Here is a 17,029-nt window from a genome sequence, read left to right on the forward strand (position 1 = left end):
AGTAGCCCTGCCCTGCTGGTAACACAGCTCACGTTTTTGTGAGCATCACAAGAGCCACAGAAAAGACAAGGGGAATATGATGCTCCTTGGAAGACTTAACTTGGACCTTAGCACTCCTTTTTAACCTCAGATTTGCAATTCACTCACTCAAATGAAAACTTGAGACTAGGCTACTGATCAGTGGAGAAAAGTGGGATTCTGCAGAGAACATCCCACCTATGATCCAAGTTTCAAGAAGACCCTTCTGTGTCCCTACTGACTTCATAAATTTTTGGAGCTCTGGGCTTCCAGTCCAACCATCCCTGAACACAAAGTATTCAGTCAAGTCAAGTATGAAAACATGGCACTAAGGTTCCCAAATCTCCACTCTACCTTTCTAACACTGGCTAACAGCACATCACCATCAAATGTTATGAACTGTGAAACGGTCAAATATGAAATAAGTTAAATACTTGATCCAGATAAATAAAACAGTGTAACATAAAACATGAAGAGATTTATACAAAATAGAGAAAACAGTAAAGAAAAAACACTGAAAACCAGCATGTCAACGATTATATTAAACTCAGCCCAATATGGAAAATATACACAAAAACAAGACCAAAAAGCAGATTGTTTCAAGAACTCGGATCAAGACGACCGATTTAAAAATAGAAAACATGTTTTCAATGGAACTAATTCATACCACAGATCAAAAGATGGATGCAATTATATGGTGTAATATACCAGCATAAATAAAAAGCCTTGGACTTTCTCACACCCTGCATACAAAGGCAATGCTAAAAACCCTTTTATATTTGGCAATTATTGCCGGAGCCCTTATGATCAAACAGGAGATGTCAAGGTTTCCACAGACAGCTGGCAGCAAATTATGAATTTTTAGGGGTATTCACTATGCTTTTTCTATCAAGTATAGACAAGGGCAGGACCTCATAGCCTAAACTGCTGATGGCCTCAAAAACAGCAGACTAGAAAATGAGAAAACATGTGTTGCAAGGAAACTGTAATATGAACAAAATCAGCCTCGAGAGAAAGAGGAAAACAAATGTCAGATTTCATTATAAACAGAAAAGAAGCAAAACATCCACAAGCAGTAGAACCAGCTTCTAACAGAACTGAAAACAGACAAAACATTGAAGTTAAATCCTAAAAGTTTCCAATTGCAAAGTATTACAGCTGAGACTTTGACAGAAAAAGAAAATCAAGAGATTAGATATACTCAACCTAAGTTAATACATGCACAAACAGAGAACTTTGCATCACTTCCTGCGGTGTCACCAAACAACAGGGGAGAGAGAGAGAGGAACAAGTTATAATTATTGCTGGAATTAAGACTGAGTTTTATACACAATAGCCTGGAATTTCACCCACATGTTACATTAACAGTGGAGTTTGTGTGTAATGCTTTTTATTATTCTAAAGAGTGGAATAGGAAAAAACAGTTTGGCTGTGGGCAAGCGTTTTGATTGCTTGTTAGCATTCTCCAGGCAAAGCCAAAGATACCTCCCAGCAATTGCATTACTCACTGCTCTTCAGATCAGAAACTTACATCCAAGGCTTTAGAGAATCCCTTTTTATCTCAGTCTCCATTAAGAGACCTCCAGTTTCCACACCTGTTACCTCTTTGAAGCTCTGTAGCTGTTGCTGTAACTGGAGCAGAGAACGTCATTTATTTTTTGATGTCTGTAAGATCTTGTTAGCTACCAACTGAAATGGCCGCCTTTGGCTGGGAATTCCCACTCTGATTTTGTAATGTCCTTGATGGCAAGATTCAGAAGAAAATAATGATTTAGTATTTTACTACATATATGAAGCATTTACCTACTCTGCTCTCACCCTGCAGCAGGAAGTTTGCTGTAGACCAGCACCTTCATAACTCTTCTGTGGATAGAGGACAGTGAAGGCACAGAATGTCCCTCAATCTGAAATCCAGCAGCAACCTCTCCTCATTAACGGATGGAAGAATTATTTTTTTTAAGACATGTGTGAAAGAAGCTCCTTAGAGGCTTCTTTTTTCCTTAAAAAAAAAAAAAAAGAAAACTGAAAAGTCTAATGTGGGAGCCAAGGGAGTCTCTTCTAATTTCTTGGATGGTCCTGAATTCATCAGGTGAGGATATCTTAAGGCAATGTGAATGCCTTCACATACGTAACCTGTCAGCATCACTGTTTATCTTCTCAAAGAAAGCTGGAAGAAAGATGCCAGAAGCTGGGGAGGAGACTTAACCCCAGTCCCATCATATGGCTCATCCTATGTGTTGTATCAGATGAGATCATACAATGAAAACACCATTTTAGGTTATCTTTGCATCTCACGAGCTACCATTAAAAATCAGTATTTTTATAATTTACATACATATAAGCTAGGAACAGGAAAGATATTCAAGCCTAGAAGGCATCCTGTCTCCTCCCAGAAGGAAGTCTTGTTACCAATGCTCAAACTGACATGTGGGGTAGAAAAGAGTAATTTACAGTTCTCAGCAACCAAACCCAGAAGTTTAGAGACGAACCGAAGTTCATAAACTTATTAAGGATGTTTTCAAAGCAGGACATTGGTATTATGACACTTATTGAACTGTAAAACTTCTGGTCTGGAACATGAGCTTTGCAATCCACCTTTGCCTCTGGTTTCAACTAATTCAATTTTGTCCTACTTATACAGTACTCCAAAAGTAATTTTCCCAGTTTATTCCTCTACCCACATCACTCTTCTTCACTGGTTCTATTTCCTATCACATCAAGCACAAGCTGTTTACCTTCCTTTTAATAGCCTATCCCTTCCACTTGTCATGCACTTAGCAAATCTACCTCACATCAATACAGGATGACAGCTCTAGTATCTATTTGTGTCTTCTAAAGGGTGTGGCTTTAGCCTCTGCTTTTTATCTTTTTTTTTTAATAAAAGAAATTTGCTACCCTTACACTGACAGAACACTGACAATTGTCATCCTGTCAGTATGCTGGGGCACGGGACTGACACAGTTGATCCTATCTTGGTAGGCTCTCTCATTTGTCTGAGATCAGGGTCATCTCCTGGGTTTATGTCCTGATCCTGAGTATGCCACAGAGGAGACTGTTTTTCCCATCTAAGTGCATCCAGAAGTGTGCACCATGCCTGCTAAGGCTCAGGAGAGCACCCCAGAACCCAGACCCCAAATTTGCCAGTTCATGGAGGGTAAGCATGGCAAGGAAAATTCTTTCTAGGCTCAATGCAGTGCACAGACAGATCCCTTCTCCACAGGCAGAACTCCAGAAACAAATGGCAGTCTCCTTGTCACTGCTATTCCTGGAAGGCAGGTTTCCAGGACTACCTGGACGGCAGCACTACCAGACCTGCTGCACAGCTGATCTTGGACTCTGCCTCACATGAACAGAGAGGAGAACACAGCAGTCAGGCTCCAACCTCAACAGCAGCAGCGCAGCAGGAATTGCTGCCAAAGCTCAGAGCTCAAGCCCAGGCTTAACACTTAATGTAAGCAGAGCCTTAGGCAGTCAGGTGCTGCAGTCATACACACAATAATAATAAAAAGTAGTCCTAATGGAGCTCAACCAGCTCAACTTATTGAAGGGAAAGAAGGCCTCTGCCCACAGCCAGCAATCACCTTGACTGCAGATCTCTCAGCAGCACAACAAAAAGCAGGAATGACCAGATTCAGGGGCTAGGAACCAGGGATCAGTGTAGGAATAAAATGCGAAGAGGTTTAAGAGGGAGAATAAGTATAACCTGGAATAAAATATCAAAATATGTAACAGGCAACTCATACATTCTAGTAGATGAAGAAAGTCTTGCTATATTTCAGAAACACTTTCACTAAGTCATCCCTAAGTTTCAGGGCTAACAGCCCCAACTAGTGAGTGCAAACTCCCATACAGACTAGAAGATCATAATGGTTCCTTGCAGTCTCAAACCAGACAGTAAATAAGAACCAAAACATACAGCATGTGTCCTCAGGAATCATTCTGCCATCCTGCAACTAGTATCAGCACGATCTTAAATTTTAAAAAACTCTTTCCAAGGTCAAAACAAGTAATTACACAAGGCCCAGTTTCAACTCTGCTTCAAAAGAAAACCCAAATTCTAAGGTACTCTGGAAAGCCCAGGCTCCGTGAGACAGTTCAGTGGCACTGCTACTGTGCATCAGCCTGCACTGGAGTGACAACCACCTGCATGAAACCCCCTCAGCCTTGTTTAAATGTTGGGGCTCTTTTCCTCAAAACACTAATCATGCCATGGTAAATAAAAGCACTGTTATAAACTGTAGATTCCTAAACTATCTTCCACACAGTATCATTTTCTCCTCTAGCACCTTTCCAATTTTTCCAGTGGTGTTTGGTCTGCAGCAACTGCTGTTGTAAGAAAAATGTTATGAAAACTTCAAGACCTCCACTGCTTTTTCCAGCACTATTAGCCTACATCCAGAATTTTCACCATCTTCCCAAAGAAGCTAATTGAATTTATACTACAGAAGAATACATAAATTTGCTATGAATGCAAATTTGCTTTTCTATTTTCAGCACAGAACCAAGGAAAAATGAGGTAACCTGTTTGAGCTTCCCAGTTAACATAGCATGATAAAAATGCAAAATTAAATTCCAGGCATCTTAAAGTCCACTGATCTTCACTATGGCTTTCACCAAATTAAACAGTGACAGAAAACCAGTGCTGAGAGGAGTGATAGCTTCTGGGATAGCCTGTACTGTTCACAGCACCACATTCCTATTATCAATGTTACACAACTGCACCAAGCTGCAAAACCAGACATGGGAAAACCCTCTCCAGCACAGTAAGTCCATGGGCTGACACTTAGCATCTCCTTCCTCCCACATTCCCCAATAACTGGAACTACGTACTTAGACTCCAACACACAGTTGTGTCTGAACAATTCCATTTTCTCTTTCAGGGGAGGAATATCACCTGCAATTATACCTTTTTTGGACATTTTTCTGGAAGAACATTCCTTCCTTGCCACCTGCAGCCTTTTTTACTTTGTTTCTAGCCTCTGGGATTTCTACTTGTGTATTTTCCCCATGTTTGGATTTTAACAGCTCCTCCCTCATAGAAGGTTCGGGCTTTTCATGGTAATTGTGGGCATTACAGCTGTCACAGTGTCATGGTTAAAGGACAGTAAGTTATTTACATAGGGCAGCTGTATATACTTTAAATAGGGAAAATGAAAGAGGATTTACCAAAATTGAACACTACTATTTACTCTCCAAAAATGAAAACTAGTAGTGGCTGACAAAACCAGGAAAATATTTTTACCAGGATGCTTTTAAATAAATTACTTCAGCTACATACATGTGCAAAGAGCTTGCTGTGTCTGCAAGTAGAATAGGCTGAATTTGTGTAATTCATCAGAAACCACAGAGGACCTAAATGAAAACACACACTGTAATACAGGAAAAGCACTGACCATTAACTTCGACATGGGAACAAGAGATATTGGTTAACATAATGAGCACAGGCCTGGAGTTCCCAGGAGCATGAAAAGGATAAGGACATGCAGTGGGAGATGCAACAATTGAAATTGACAGGCATCTCAGGTCTGTCAATGATTCTTCTTGCAAAACACCTAGGGTTTTGTCGGCCTCTATAATGGAAGGCATCCTCTTTAGCTGACAATGGGCAGAATAGTAAATGCCCTAATAATCATTCTTGATCCAACCTTCACAGGTAGTTGCCTTACTCAAACTTCTGGTGTTTTAGCCATTATCCATACTAAACCTGGACAGCAAAATAATTTAATTAGCTAGAGTCTTCTAAAGCTGAGTAACATTAAAAAAAAATAAAATAAAACAACAAAGAAGCAACGCCAACAGCTGCTGAATTGGCTACCCTGCCAGGAAAAATAATGATCAGGTGAAAGTCCTGAACACATTCTTCAAGCACAGAGTCAGTCAGTGCGGCATTGTTCCCTACAGCCACACAGCCTGAGCACCTGCCCGTGTAACTGCTTTCTACTACGACAATCAGCTGTGCTTTGGGAATGGGACTTGGGCATGCAAGCTCTAATAAATTTTGCCTAGTGCCTTCAGTGGTGGCAGCTTTCGGTAAGAGACAGAGAGGGAAAAAAGATGCTACATACCCTGTGAGCTGCCATCTGATACATCTGCTTTCCCCACTAACATTGTGAAAGGCAGAATCAGAAAAACCAGCAAGACAGCATTTTCATTTGCAATTTTAAACACTTAAGTAAATAATGTTTGCCGTCAGGTGTGCTGGAAGAAAATGATGAAATTCTTTTTACCACTTCAAAACAGATTAATAGAATATTTAGTTCAGTCTTGCTAATATATAGAGAGAGACCTTGTCTCTTACAAATTAATTTAATTTGGGTTTTTTATTTCCACTGACAGTACAAAAAAATACATAACTCTATATTATGGGGACCTCCGTTTTTCTTTCCATGCTCACCAAACTCTGCTCAGTCGTACCAAAAGGATTCAGATTCCATCTTCCAGTCGTTCCAGCAAGCTTACTTACATCATGTGTTTGGAAAGGAGATTTTTCAGCAGAGGAAGCAGAGCGGTTCACCATGCTGGCCAAGACTCCACGGATCAGTGACCCTCAGCAGCACACGGACCACCACTGTGACATCACACTTTCCACAACACGGATCCCAAAGATGCACATACCAAGAGAATCTGGAGTTTCAATCTTTGTTTATTTGTTCAAAGAAAGTTGGTTTTTCTTCTTCTTTTTGGTAGCTTTTTAGGGATTGTTTGGCTTTATTTTTTAAGAGCTGTATTACTTTGTAATCCTACTTTTTGAAACTGAGAAAACCAGGTGGACCACCTGAGACGAGACATTTCTCTCACAAGCACTCACCAGCGATAGCAGCAGAAGACAAGCTGATTAATTCACACCATATTATTCAGGGCTTCCATTAACATAGCTAAGGGCTCATCAAGAGAGGAAAATATGAAATTGTTCCATTGCTGTTACTGTGCTGGAACACCACATTTTAATCACTGCCTGGAGTATAGTTGAGTGACACAAGGGAGAGAAATGCTTAATAGGAGACGAAAATAATATAGTCTCAGTGAAGACAAATGTTTGATCCAGGCACACCCAATCCACCCAAAACACAGATTCATGAGTTAAACAGGTTTTTCAACCTGCTGCCTAGAGAGCCCCAGCCTGGGAGGTGGTGCCAGACAGCAGCTGTGTGGGTCCGGTAAAATTTGGCACAGGAAACAAAATGGTCAAATATTAGAGATGCCTAAATTTCAGAGGAACTCATTTGTAAACTATAGTGACATCCCTTGCCATTTATTTTTTTTCCATCAACATAATCTACAATCTGCAAAAAGGGCTTTAGCAGCCTGATGAATGGTACAAGCAGAAGGTCACAGAAATACAGTTCTCAAAGGGGTTTCCTGAGTCAGAGTTTTGCCTCCTGCCATTCCAGCTATTGACCTACTTAGTTTATTTAAAAGAAAACAAAAATACAACAAAAAAAACCAGATTCTCATTCTGGGAGGAAATTAGGTGATTGTTATCTTGTTTACTCCTGGAAAACTGTCTCACAATCCTATTCTGCTCTGATTAAAACCTTTCTGTAATTTTCAGTCTATGTTTTCTCACAGCAAATTTAAACCAAATTATACTCCACTCTGAATATCTTCTCTTCTAGTGTTTGGTCCACATTTGATATATTTGAGTTCCACACCTGCTCAGTATTCCTGGCAAACAACCCCTTCTCATTGCCTTAAGCAACAGTATTAATTTCTCATGTCTAACACAAAAAATACTTTACCTGATACATTCTAGTCTTGCATTAACCTTTCCTTCCTCTATCAGAGTGGCTGCTTACCATCACACTATTTCAGCTAGTACATTCTGAGACATTGCAAGTTACTCTTGGGCTTCTAGCTCCTATTACAAATTTCTTGTTACTATTCCCCAAAATCACAAGTTCTGTGTTACTAGCCAAACTCTGTGTGCTATAACTGTGCTGTAACATGGCAGGTGATGGCACACATTTTGCATACTGGTCCTGTGAATCAGCCAAAGGAGGTCTACTGAACTGCAAGAGAAGGTCTCTAAGAATGGCAGCAGAAGTCAAATAAATGAAGACCTATATCTGGACTGCAAAAAACCACAGATATACCAGAAGACTTTACAATATGACTTGAAAAAAGCATGTCCATTAATACCAGCTACAGAGGAAAAGCCTCCCTAAGTGAGCCAGGGGATTTAATTACCTAAAATTTCAAGGAACATCAAAATAAGTTCACTTTTTAAAAGGCTACTCCCCATAATAATGAAAAAAAATCACCACTGAAGGACAAGCTGCCTACAAAAAACTGCATCATCTGCTACCACAGCCTGCAGCAGACAACACTCAGTCTCTTCTCTTGCTAGAGAAACTCTCACAACTGAAACTGTCAAGACTTTTACTGATTTTCCTATTACTCAGATTCAACTCATCTGAATGCTCCAGCCAGTGCTGCTTACCAATGAAAACCAGAAACAAGGACTAGTAATAGTTATTGAGAAGAAAGCAATTATACATGATTTTAAAGAAAAGCCATATCTCTTAAACAGAACCCCTTCCACACTGCTCCAGGCAATTAGCATGCTTAAGATGCTAAATAAAAATAAATAAAAACAAGATCATGGAACTTACTAAATTACACCCTAGTCCCTGCTGTGTCCACCTGCAAAATCAGCCCGTTTTACTAAAAATGCCAAACACTGATGACATTTAAAAACCCCTATCTTGAAGCAGTATGTATGAAGAAATTTGAGAAAAAAATCCAGAGCAAGATTAGTGTTTTCTCATCATCTATGGATGAGGTATTCAATTGTTCATGCCCAGGGCTAGATTAAACCTTCCTTACATTCAAATTGTTTGCTCTTTCATCCCTAATGGAAATTTAGCTTTTAGAGAACCTGATTCTTAAGAAAGCAAATTATTTCTTCCCCCACACAGATTCTCCAGGCTGCTAGAAAAGTGTGCAAAGGCAACATGCCTCCCATGCCTGTAATGGGTGAAACAGAGACCTCTAAACAACCCTATGGTGGTAAAGCTGCAGTTCAACAACAGCATTGCTATACCCTCAACTGTGAGTGTACAGCCCATGTTCTACCACTTCTAATCCTATATATAAACAAGAAAATAATTAAATCTTTGGAGCTCTACTTTCATTTTTGTATTTTGGAAAGCCATTCATTAGCAGTCCTTCAAAGGATGAGCAGAAAACTGGGAATTTAAAGGGCCAAAAGAATAAAACTGACAGTGATATTAAAATTGTTTGAAAACCCAAAGACTGGACATTAAAATGATACCCATGAAAGCATGGATCATAAGACAGACCATAGCAGGATCCTGAAACAAACTGCATTCCAGGGAAATGCTGGGATGGTCCATAGGAGGGCAATTAAGGGATCTGTACAACAGTTGTCACAATGTTCTTTAACAAACTGTTTTCATATCCCTGTATTAAACAAAACATTTAAGAAATAAATAAGTCCTACACCCACTTTTTTACTTTTTGACAGCATAATTTTAAGCGCTGCACTTAGTGTAAAACATTGGTAAGTGTCATTTTTTTATTTGGTAATATAAACACAGGCAAAAAAATCCCTAAGTTTCTACTTCATACACTGCAAAATTATTTTTTAGTTACTTATATTCAGACTGACAGATTTCCAGATTGAGGGCCTATTTAAAGTCATAATCTAGCACACATGGAATAAACCACAACACTGGAAATTCAGAAACTGAGCTACAGCTCTAATGAAATTTCCTCAACTGTTTTCATTTAAAACAGCTTCAACTTGTGTTTAATCTCTTGTCCTGCTGGCTTTCTGAAGGTGGGGAAACAGAATATGTAATATCATAAGATTATCTTATGCATGAAACTGTAAGAGATTTGAGACAGATGTCCACTTTCCAGTACTGGTACAAGTCTCTTTAATAATCCCAGGTAAATCACTTCACCTCATTATGCCTCAGTTCTCCGTTGTAGAGCTGTGAGGACAAACTAATTTATGGTGTTTGCTATTCAGATCCCAGAACTGAATGTTTAATAAAACCAAACAAAACAACCCACTACACAAGTCAGTTAGAGAACTACTGGTAAAAAACAGGCCGGACTGACACCCAGGCCTAGGAATCCACAAAGTGAAGCTTACAAGTTTTCTGGTGTTCACTGCTTCTCAAGCAGGTGCCTTTAGGAATCAAGTTTAGCATAATATTTTTATTGTATGAAGGATCCAAGAAAAGGATACATTCAGACTGGTAATGAACATGAAAACCCTAATGAGGCTGCTACCTTGTCAATCAGGTGTAGGCTGAGACAGCCAAAAATAAACAAGCAGACTTCCAACAGAGCAAAGAACTTGCATCTAGTATATCAACTTTTGAAGCAAGGATGTCAAAAACCTTACTGTGTGTGCAGAGTGGGCAAACAGCAAATAAAAACTTCAATGGATTTCCTTTGCTCTCATGAACTTCTGAACAACCAGCAAAATGTAAGACTGGCAGAGTCAGATGCTTGCTACTGTGAATGAAGACAGTCAGTCTTACCTGCCACCAAAAACACCAGCACCATAAAGACAGAAAACAATGGAAACTACATTTCCTTTGCCCTTACAGGTTTTGCACGTACGTGCTCTCACGCTACTACTGAATGCAATTCTGTAAGTCTCATCTTGACATCTAAAGTATCAAACTTCATTAACCAAGGTGCAACACAACAGAGAGGCCCAAAACTGCAGGCACAGCAAGCAGCAGTGAGACTCCCTTCAGTCAAAGCTAGACAAGGCAGCAAGTCATGAAATGTTATGATTTCGAGTGCTTTATGCACATCTCAGAATTTGTGATCAGCAATTCTGCTACCCTTAGACATATTTCTTACTGTGCATTTATAATCTTGGCTTTACTCCCTGTCACTTGCACTGTACACAAGCAAGTTGTCTATACTGTGCCGCGTTACCTCGCTTTCACTGAGCATACTTGCTCTTCTGTCTGTGGGCAATTAACTCAATTTGTGACAACTAAGTTTCAGCAACCAGTTTAAACTTCTCATCAGACTTTTGGCATGGGCTGCAAAAAGCCTGCCAGCAAACTATGGCCACAAGAAGCAGTTGTTTTCACCAGGGAAACTCATTCTTCAACGAGATCACTCTTGCGCTGCACCGCAAATACAGCCAACATACAGCAGCTTTTCAGCTACCTCTACTGTGGCGTTCTCTCATCTATATCACACAGGAGAGGGCATACCCTGTAAGAGGTGCACCAGTGGTATGAATTTACTAGAGGAATGACTCCAAAATACACAGTGCAGCAATCTGCTCAAGAACTTAGTACAGGCTTCTTTCAAATAAGAGACCACTTTGTCCTCTGTGCCCAGACAAGCAGACATGGAATAAAAAGGGCAGAAGCAGCTGCTGCCGTTCATACGCAGTATCTGACTTAGGAAAACTTGTGAGGTTTTCACGACTACCTCACATCTTCTCTAAGCCTTTTTTCTGGAAAATAAACAGAAGATCAACACTGCCGCCTGTGAAGACACACTATTTTCTAACTCACAGACGCTCTACTTGTTGTCTCCAGCAGATCTGCCTGGATTACCAAAAAGAGGGACACCCCAACAAATGAACTCGTCACTGATCAGGCAATAAAACTGTAAGGTCAGGGTCCCAATTTGCAGTGCAGATACTTCCTTACTGCATGCACGTATTCAGAAAATACTGCCAAACCGAGTTATGACAAAACGGGATTCTCCACATGACAGAAACATTCAGTTCAGTTAAACTGATTTTGTTAATTTTGATTTTCTTTGTTATGTACTCTCTTCACCCTCTAAATATTCTAGTCTGTGCATTAATCCCTTGCAGGATCTGTCTTGTTGTGCCACCTACACATCTGTGTTTGCCTTGGAAGTTTCACCTTGTCTCAACTGAAGTCTTTCTCTTGGGAGTATGTAGACTGTAACACTGAAGTTTGTTAGTTTCAAAAAGAGCTTCAAAAAGAAACCTCAGGACTTAGGCACTCATTGATGTTCTGTTGCAACATTTATTTAAACAGGCAATTTGGCTAAAATGGCCTAAACAGAGAGGGAACAAATCCTAAGATTAAGTCTATGACAATAACAAAAAATTCTGTCCCAGATCACAGCAAGAGCTCTGAGCAGCATTTCTGCCTTACATGGGAGTGTTTTAATTATGCAGCTGGAAATTAAAATTCTATAAACTGTTGGTTCTATTTGAACAGCAGCCCTTTATCACATCTGGGCACTGTTTATTGAAGAGCTTACTGTAAGACTAAGCCAGCAAAAGCAGAGGAAAAGCAGAAAACTGAAGCCCAGCACAAGTCACTGACCCCGCACTGCAGGCACGCCTGTGGCAGGGCCAAGAGTGAACACAAACTTTCTTGAGCATCACTGCATTGCCTAAGACAAAGAATGTTTGTTCAGGGCTACTTCCCCAAGCACTATGTGGACAACAACCATCACACATTGTATCAAGAAATTGTAAAAACAAATACAACCTTTTAATTACCTTGCCAGAAAGCTAACACTGCCTAAGAAGCAGCCAGAGCCCAGCCTCGATAGGCTCCAGCATTCTCAGCTGTCAATTCCAGCCACTCAGAATCTTTGTGTGAGTTCCCCTGTTAGGTGACCTCTACAAAATCCAGCTCTTTTGAAGATCAGGAAATTCAGTTATGCACAATATCATTACACAGGACACTTCTTACAACACACAAAAAAAAAGTATTATAAACAAGTAACTTCAAGTCAAGTTTAATAAAAGACGGTAATACCTTAATTTTCTGGTGAATATGCCTCAGTGAATCTGCTGTACCCATGTCCATGTTGTCACTGATGCACACAAAATCAAGCTTCATTTTTGTGTCCAAGTTTAACATCTTTTGGATTTCCTTCCTTGTAATCACAATGACCTCTAGGAGAAAGGAAAGTGAGATGAGACCAGCAGAAAAAAATCTAAGTAGTATTTATCACAAATAGGATACACCCACTTTTTTATTTAGAAAGGCTGATGGAACTGTCAAAAGGTTTGAGTAACATAACTGGGCTCTCCACTCAGCCAAGCTCTTTTGGCAACAGTAACTTTTCAAGAAAAGAATTAAACTCCTAATGAATATGAAAACAATCTCCCCTGCTTTGCTGGATGGAGATTGTTACTGAAAGGGACACACGCATGCGTGGCATAGTTAGCAAGACAGAACAGAGGCTTCTTCTATCATTAACCAGCAACCTCAAACCATATGTCCTCAAACAGACCAATGAGACCCCATGTTCATGTCACCAACACTTCAGAGCTTTGTCTTTTGCCGCCCCAATCCTGTGTAATCCTCTGTGGACAACACCGCCAACCACACTATTACAATACAATGGTTAAACTATTTCTCAGCATCAGCTTGGCAAGAAAGTGGAGTAATAGATGAGCAACAAACTCATTCCATCTACAAAAGAAAAAGGATAAATGCATATTTGAAGGAAATCAACAGTGGCATGAAAGCATATTTTCCAAAATGAAGAATGTGAGAACAGAAGAAAAGATTGAGGAAGCAAAATGACAAGCAACCTTATTCCCAGTCTCAAGAAGGGGAGGGAAAAGCAACAATAAAACTTTCCAATTAAGATATCCTACCCCTCAAAACACCCCAATACTATAATATTGTATTCCACACAGAATTTTAACAGAGAAGTATGGGAAATGATAAATAATAATAATAGTATAGGCAAGATGAAAATACATCAAGAATAAATCTGCATCGATCAAAACTCATCTTGAATCTATTAACAGAAAAGAGGAAGGAATTGTAAACATGGGAATTGTGTGGCAGTTTGGTGCCAGAGATATTGCTGCTCTCCCATTCCCATACTGGATGCCAACGTGGATTCAAAAGAGGATGAAGAACCTAGAGAAAGGGACTGAAAGCACACCTTGAATCAGGCAAAGAATTAACTCATGAAGAGGGAACTGGTGTCAGGTGCAAGTTGTAAGCTCACGCAGTTCAGCATGAACCTGGTTAGCTGTGCAAAGGTCTCCTAAATATTAGGAGAGATGGAGCACTTGCAATTAGGGCAAAAGAGACACAGTGAGTCAGCCCATGGGAACACCTACTTACTTACATAAGCAAGTATGAGGAACTAAATTCTTACGTAGTACTTAATAAAAATCATCCAGGGAGAGAATTCATGCCACTGGATCTTTTAATGCAGGAATGTACAGCTTGGTCAGGGGAGTGAAGCAAGGAAGGAACAGGAAGGTGGCAGTTTGCTTACTGAAGCTGAATACATTTGCTGAACACAACCCTGCATGTCCACATTTTCACTGTAGACAGATAAGCTGAGGAGCTACGTGTGAGAAAGGAGAAAGATCTGACTGTAGCAGTATCACAGAGTCACAGCACAGTTTGGGTTGGAAGGGACCAGACTGGGTCATCTGGTCCAACCTCCCTGCTCAAGCACGGTCATCTCAGAGCACATTGCACAGGATTGCATCCAGACAGCTCTGGAATATCTGCAGTGACAGACATCCCACACCCTCTCTGGACAGTCTGTTCCAGTGCTCAGTCACCTGCACAGTGAAGAAGTTCTTCCTTATATTCGGATGGAACTTCCTGGGAATCAGTGTCTGCCTGTTGCCTCTTGTCCCATTGCTCATCACCACTGAGCAGAGCCTGGTCCATCCTCTGACACCTCCCTTCGGAGACTGATAGGCATTGATGAGGTTCCCTCTCAGTTGTCTCTTCTTAAGGCTGAACAGGCCCAGCTCCCTCAGTGTTTCCTCATAAGAGAGATGCTCCAGACCCTTCACCATTTTTGTGGCCTTCCCCTGGACCTGCTCCAGGAGCTCCATGTCTCTCCTGTCCTGAGTAGCCCAGAACTGGACACAGTACTCCAGATGCAGCCTCACTAGGGCTGAGTAGAGGGGCAGTTACTAGTGGCCAAGAGCATCAAGTGAAAATTGTTATTTCCAAATAAAGAGCCTCACAAAGCACAATACTGATTACACAGAAGCTTTTAGCTATTTAAATTTCCATTGCAGGATAAAAGTATTGCAAAAAAAAAAGAGACAGGAGAATGGGCAAAGAAGGCAGACATTCAGAACGCAGATTTCAACAAACAACAAGCAGAAAACAAATCCAAAGAACAAAAGTTCCTTAGGGTTTTCTAATGAAACAGAATAAAGGCAAAGGCTACTCCTAGTTTTGTTCCTTCACACTGAAATTGTAAGAGGCTAACATGGATAATCATAAGCTGATCTTTGCATCTTCACAGAAGAAAGAAGCAGTCAGGAAAAAAGCCACAGACTCAGGATGAAGTACAGGATAATCACAGAGACAAAACAGAAGCAGAAATGCAAAAGACAAACACAAACATAAAAAACCCAGAGGCTTGAAAGGTGTCAGGAAGAAGCTTTATAAGCAGCTGGAGGGACATCACTGAAAGATTTCGTCCAGCACTCAAAAGGTGAAAAAAAACCTAAACTCAGAAGATACCGAAGAAGCTCACCAGGTACTAAATACCACCCCAGCCCCACTGTGAAACAAAGCCCACAGGTGAGCAACACGAGCCCGCCATTCCCCCTGCCCTGTCCTGGCCAAACCCCAGCACTCGGCTCTGCGCTGCCACATGGACTGAACGCCTCAGACAGAGCAAGTAACCCTGAACTTCAGGCCAGGCTGACACAACAAACCATGAGCCATCCCCAGAGAGCTGACACTTCTCACGCTGGTGCCATTAATGACTCTGAGAAAGAAACATGAGAGACTCAAGGTTAGCAACCCAGGGAAAGACATCAAAGTTGGGAAAAGCCTTGAATTAGAGAACCACTAATGTTGGAAAAGACCTTTAAGATCGTCAAGTCCAACCATCAACCCAGCACCACCACCATGTTTACCCCTAAACCACATCCTTAAGTGTCATATACTCATGGTTTTTGAACACTTCCAGGGATGGTGACTCCACCACTTCTCTGGGCAATCTGTTCCAATGCTTTAAAACCCCTTCAGTGTAAAAAATTTCGTAATATCCAATCTAAACCTGCCCTGGTGCAATTTGAGACCATTTCCTCTCATTCTGTCACTCATTGCCTGGGCGAAGAGACCGACACACACCTCACTACAACCCCCTTTCAGACATCCCCGGCCCTTGGTGAGAAAAGGGGTAGAGGGTGCAGGCACAGGGAGCCGAGAGGGTAGGAAGAGATGTGACACGGGTCGACAGCACAGCTCCAGCGCAGAGGGGAGATGCGCTACAGGACCTGCCCCGTCCAACAGGGCACCTGCGACAGGGCATTAGAACAGGGGGAGAACGGACGGGAGCAGCGGCGGCGGTGGCCGGGGACAGCCCGCAGTGAGCAGGGGCAGCACGCCCAGACCCCGCCATGCCTCACCTTCGAAGCCGGCGCGCTCCAGCAGGTTCAGCGGGTACCAGAGCAGGGGCCGGTTTCCCACTGGGAGTAGCGGCTTCGGGATGCTGGAGGTCAGGTCCGTCATGCGGGAGCCGCCTCCGGCCGCCATCACCACGGCCTGGAACTCCATCGTGCTGCGGAGTGACACAGAGACAGGGCAGGTTCTCACCGGGACAGGTGAGACAAGGCCAATTCACTCCTCCGCTCCTCGCCACCGCTCCCGGCACTGACAGCGCAGCAATGGCGGCGCGGCCGCGCTGCGCCTGCGCGCGCACAGCCGAGAGCCTCGATCGCGGGCGAGCGCCGATAGAATCGATCCAGCCTCCCCGGCGGGCTGGGGGCGGCCTCCACCCGGCCAGGGCGGCGAGAGGAACACCGAGCGAAGGACCCCGCGCTGCCGAGCGCCGAGTCATGGATCCCTACCCGGCCACGGGGGGCGCTCGGCGGAACAGCGCCCCCAGGCGGCCTCAGGAGGGGCTGCAGGCGGGGCCGCAGGGCCGGGGGGCACTGGGGGCACTGGGGGCACTGGGGGCTCTCTGTGGGGGTATCGGGGGGCGCTTCGGGGTTAGTTTGCAGCTCTGCTCCCCACATCATGTCCAGAGAGGGGACAGGACTCACAGCGCCCCCCGCCCC

At 42.2% G+C, this 17,029-nt stretch overlaps 1 protein-coding gene across 1 annotated transcript in view; it reads right to left on the reverse strand.

Moving 5' to 3' along the window:
* Nucleotides 1-16,667, reverse strand: part of EIF2B3 (eukaryotic translation initiation factor 2B subunit gamma) — a 98,823-nt gene extending 82,156 nt beyond the window's left edge. The window contains exons 1-2 of the mRNA XM_069023252.1: nucleotides 16,379-16,667; nucleotides 12,774-12,913 (exon numbers count right to left, since the gene is read on the reverse strand). Coding sequence (XP_068879353.1) covers nucleotides 12,774-12,913; nucleotides 16,379-16,526 — 288 coding nt within the window. The 5' untranslated portion in view covers nucleotides 16,527-16,667. The remainder of the gene's footprint in view (nucleotides 1-12,773; nucleotides 12,914-16,378) is intronic.
* Between the last annotated feature and the right edge of the window lie 362 nt (nucleotides 16,668-17,029).

The sequence above is a fragment of the Aphelocoma coerulescens genome, chromosome 8 (genome assembly GCF_041296385.1).
Source record: "Aphelocoma coerulescens isolate FSJ_1873_10779 chromosome 8, UR_Acoe_1.0, whole genome shotgun sequence".
Lineage (NCBI taxonomy): Eukaryota > Metazoa > Chordata > Aves > Passeriformes > Corvidae > Aphelocoma > Aphelocoma coerulescens.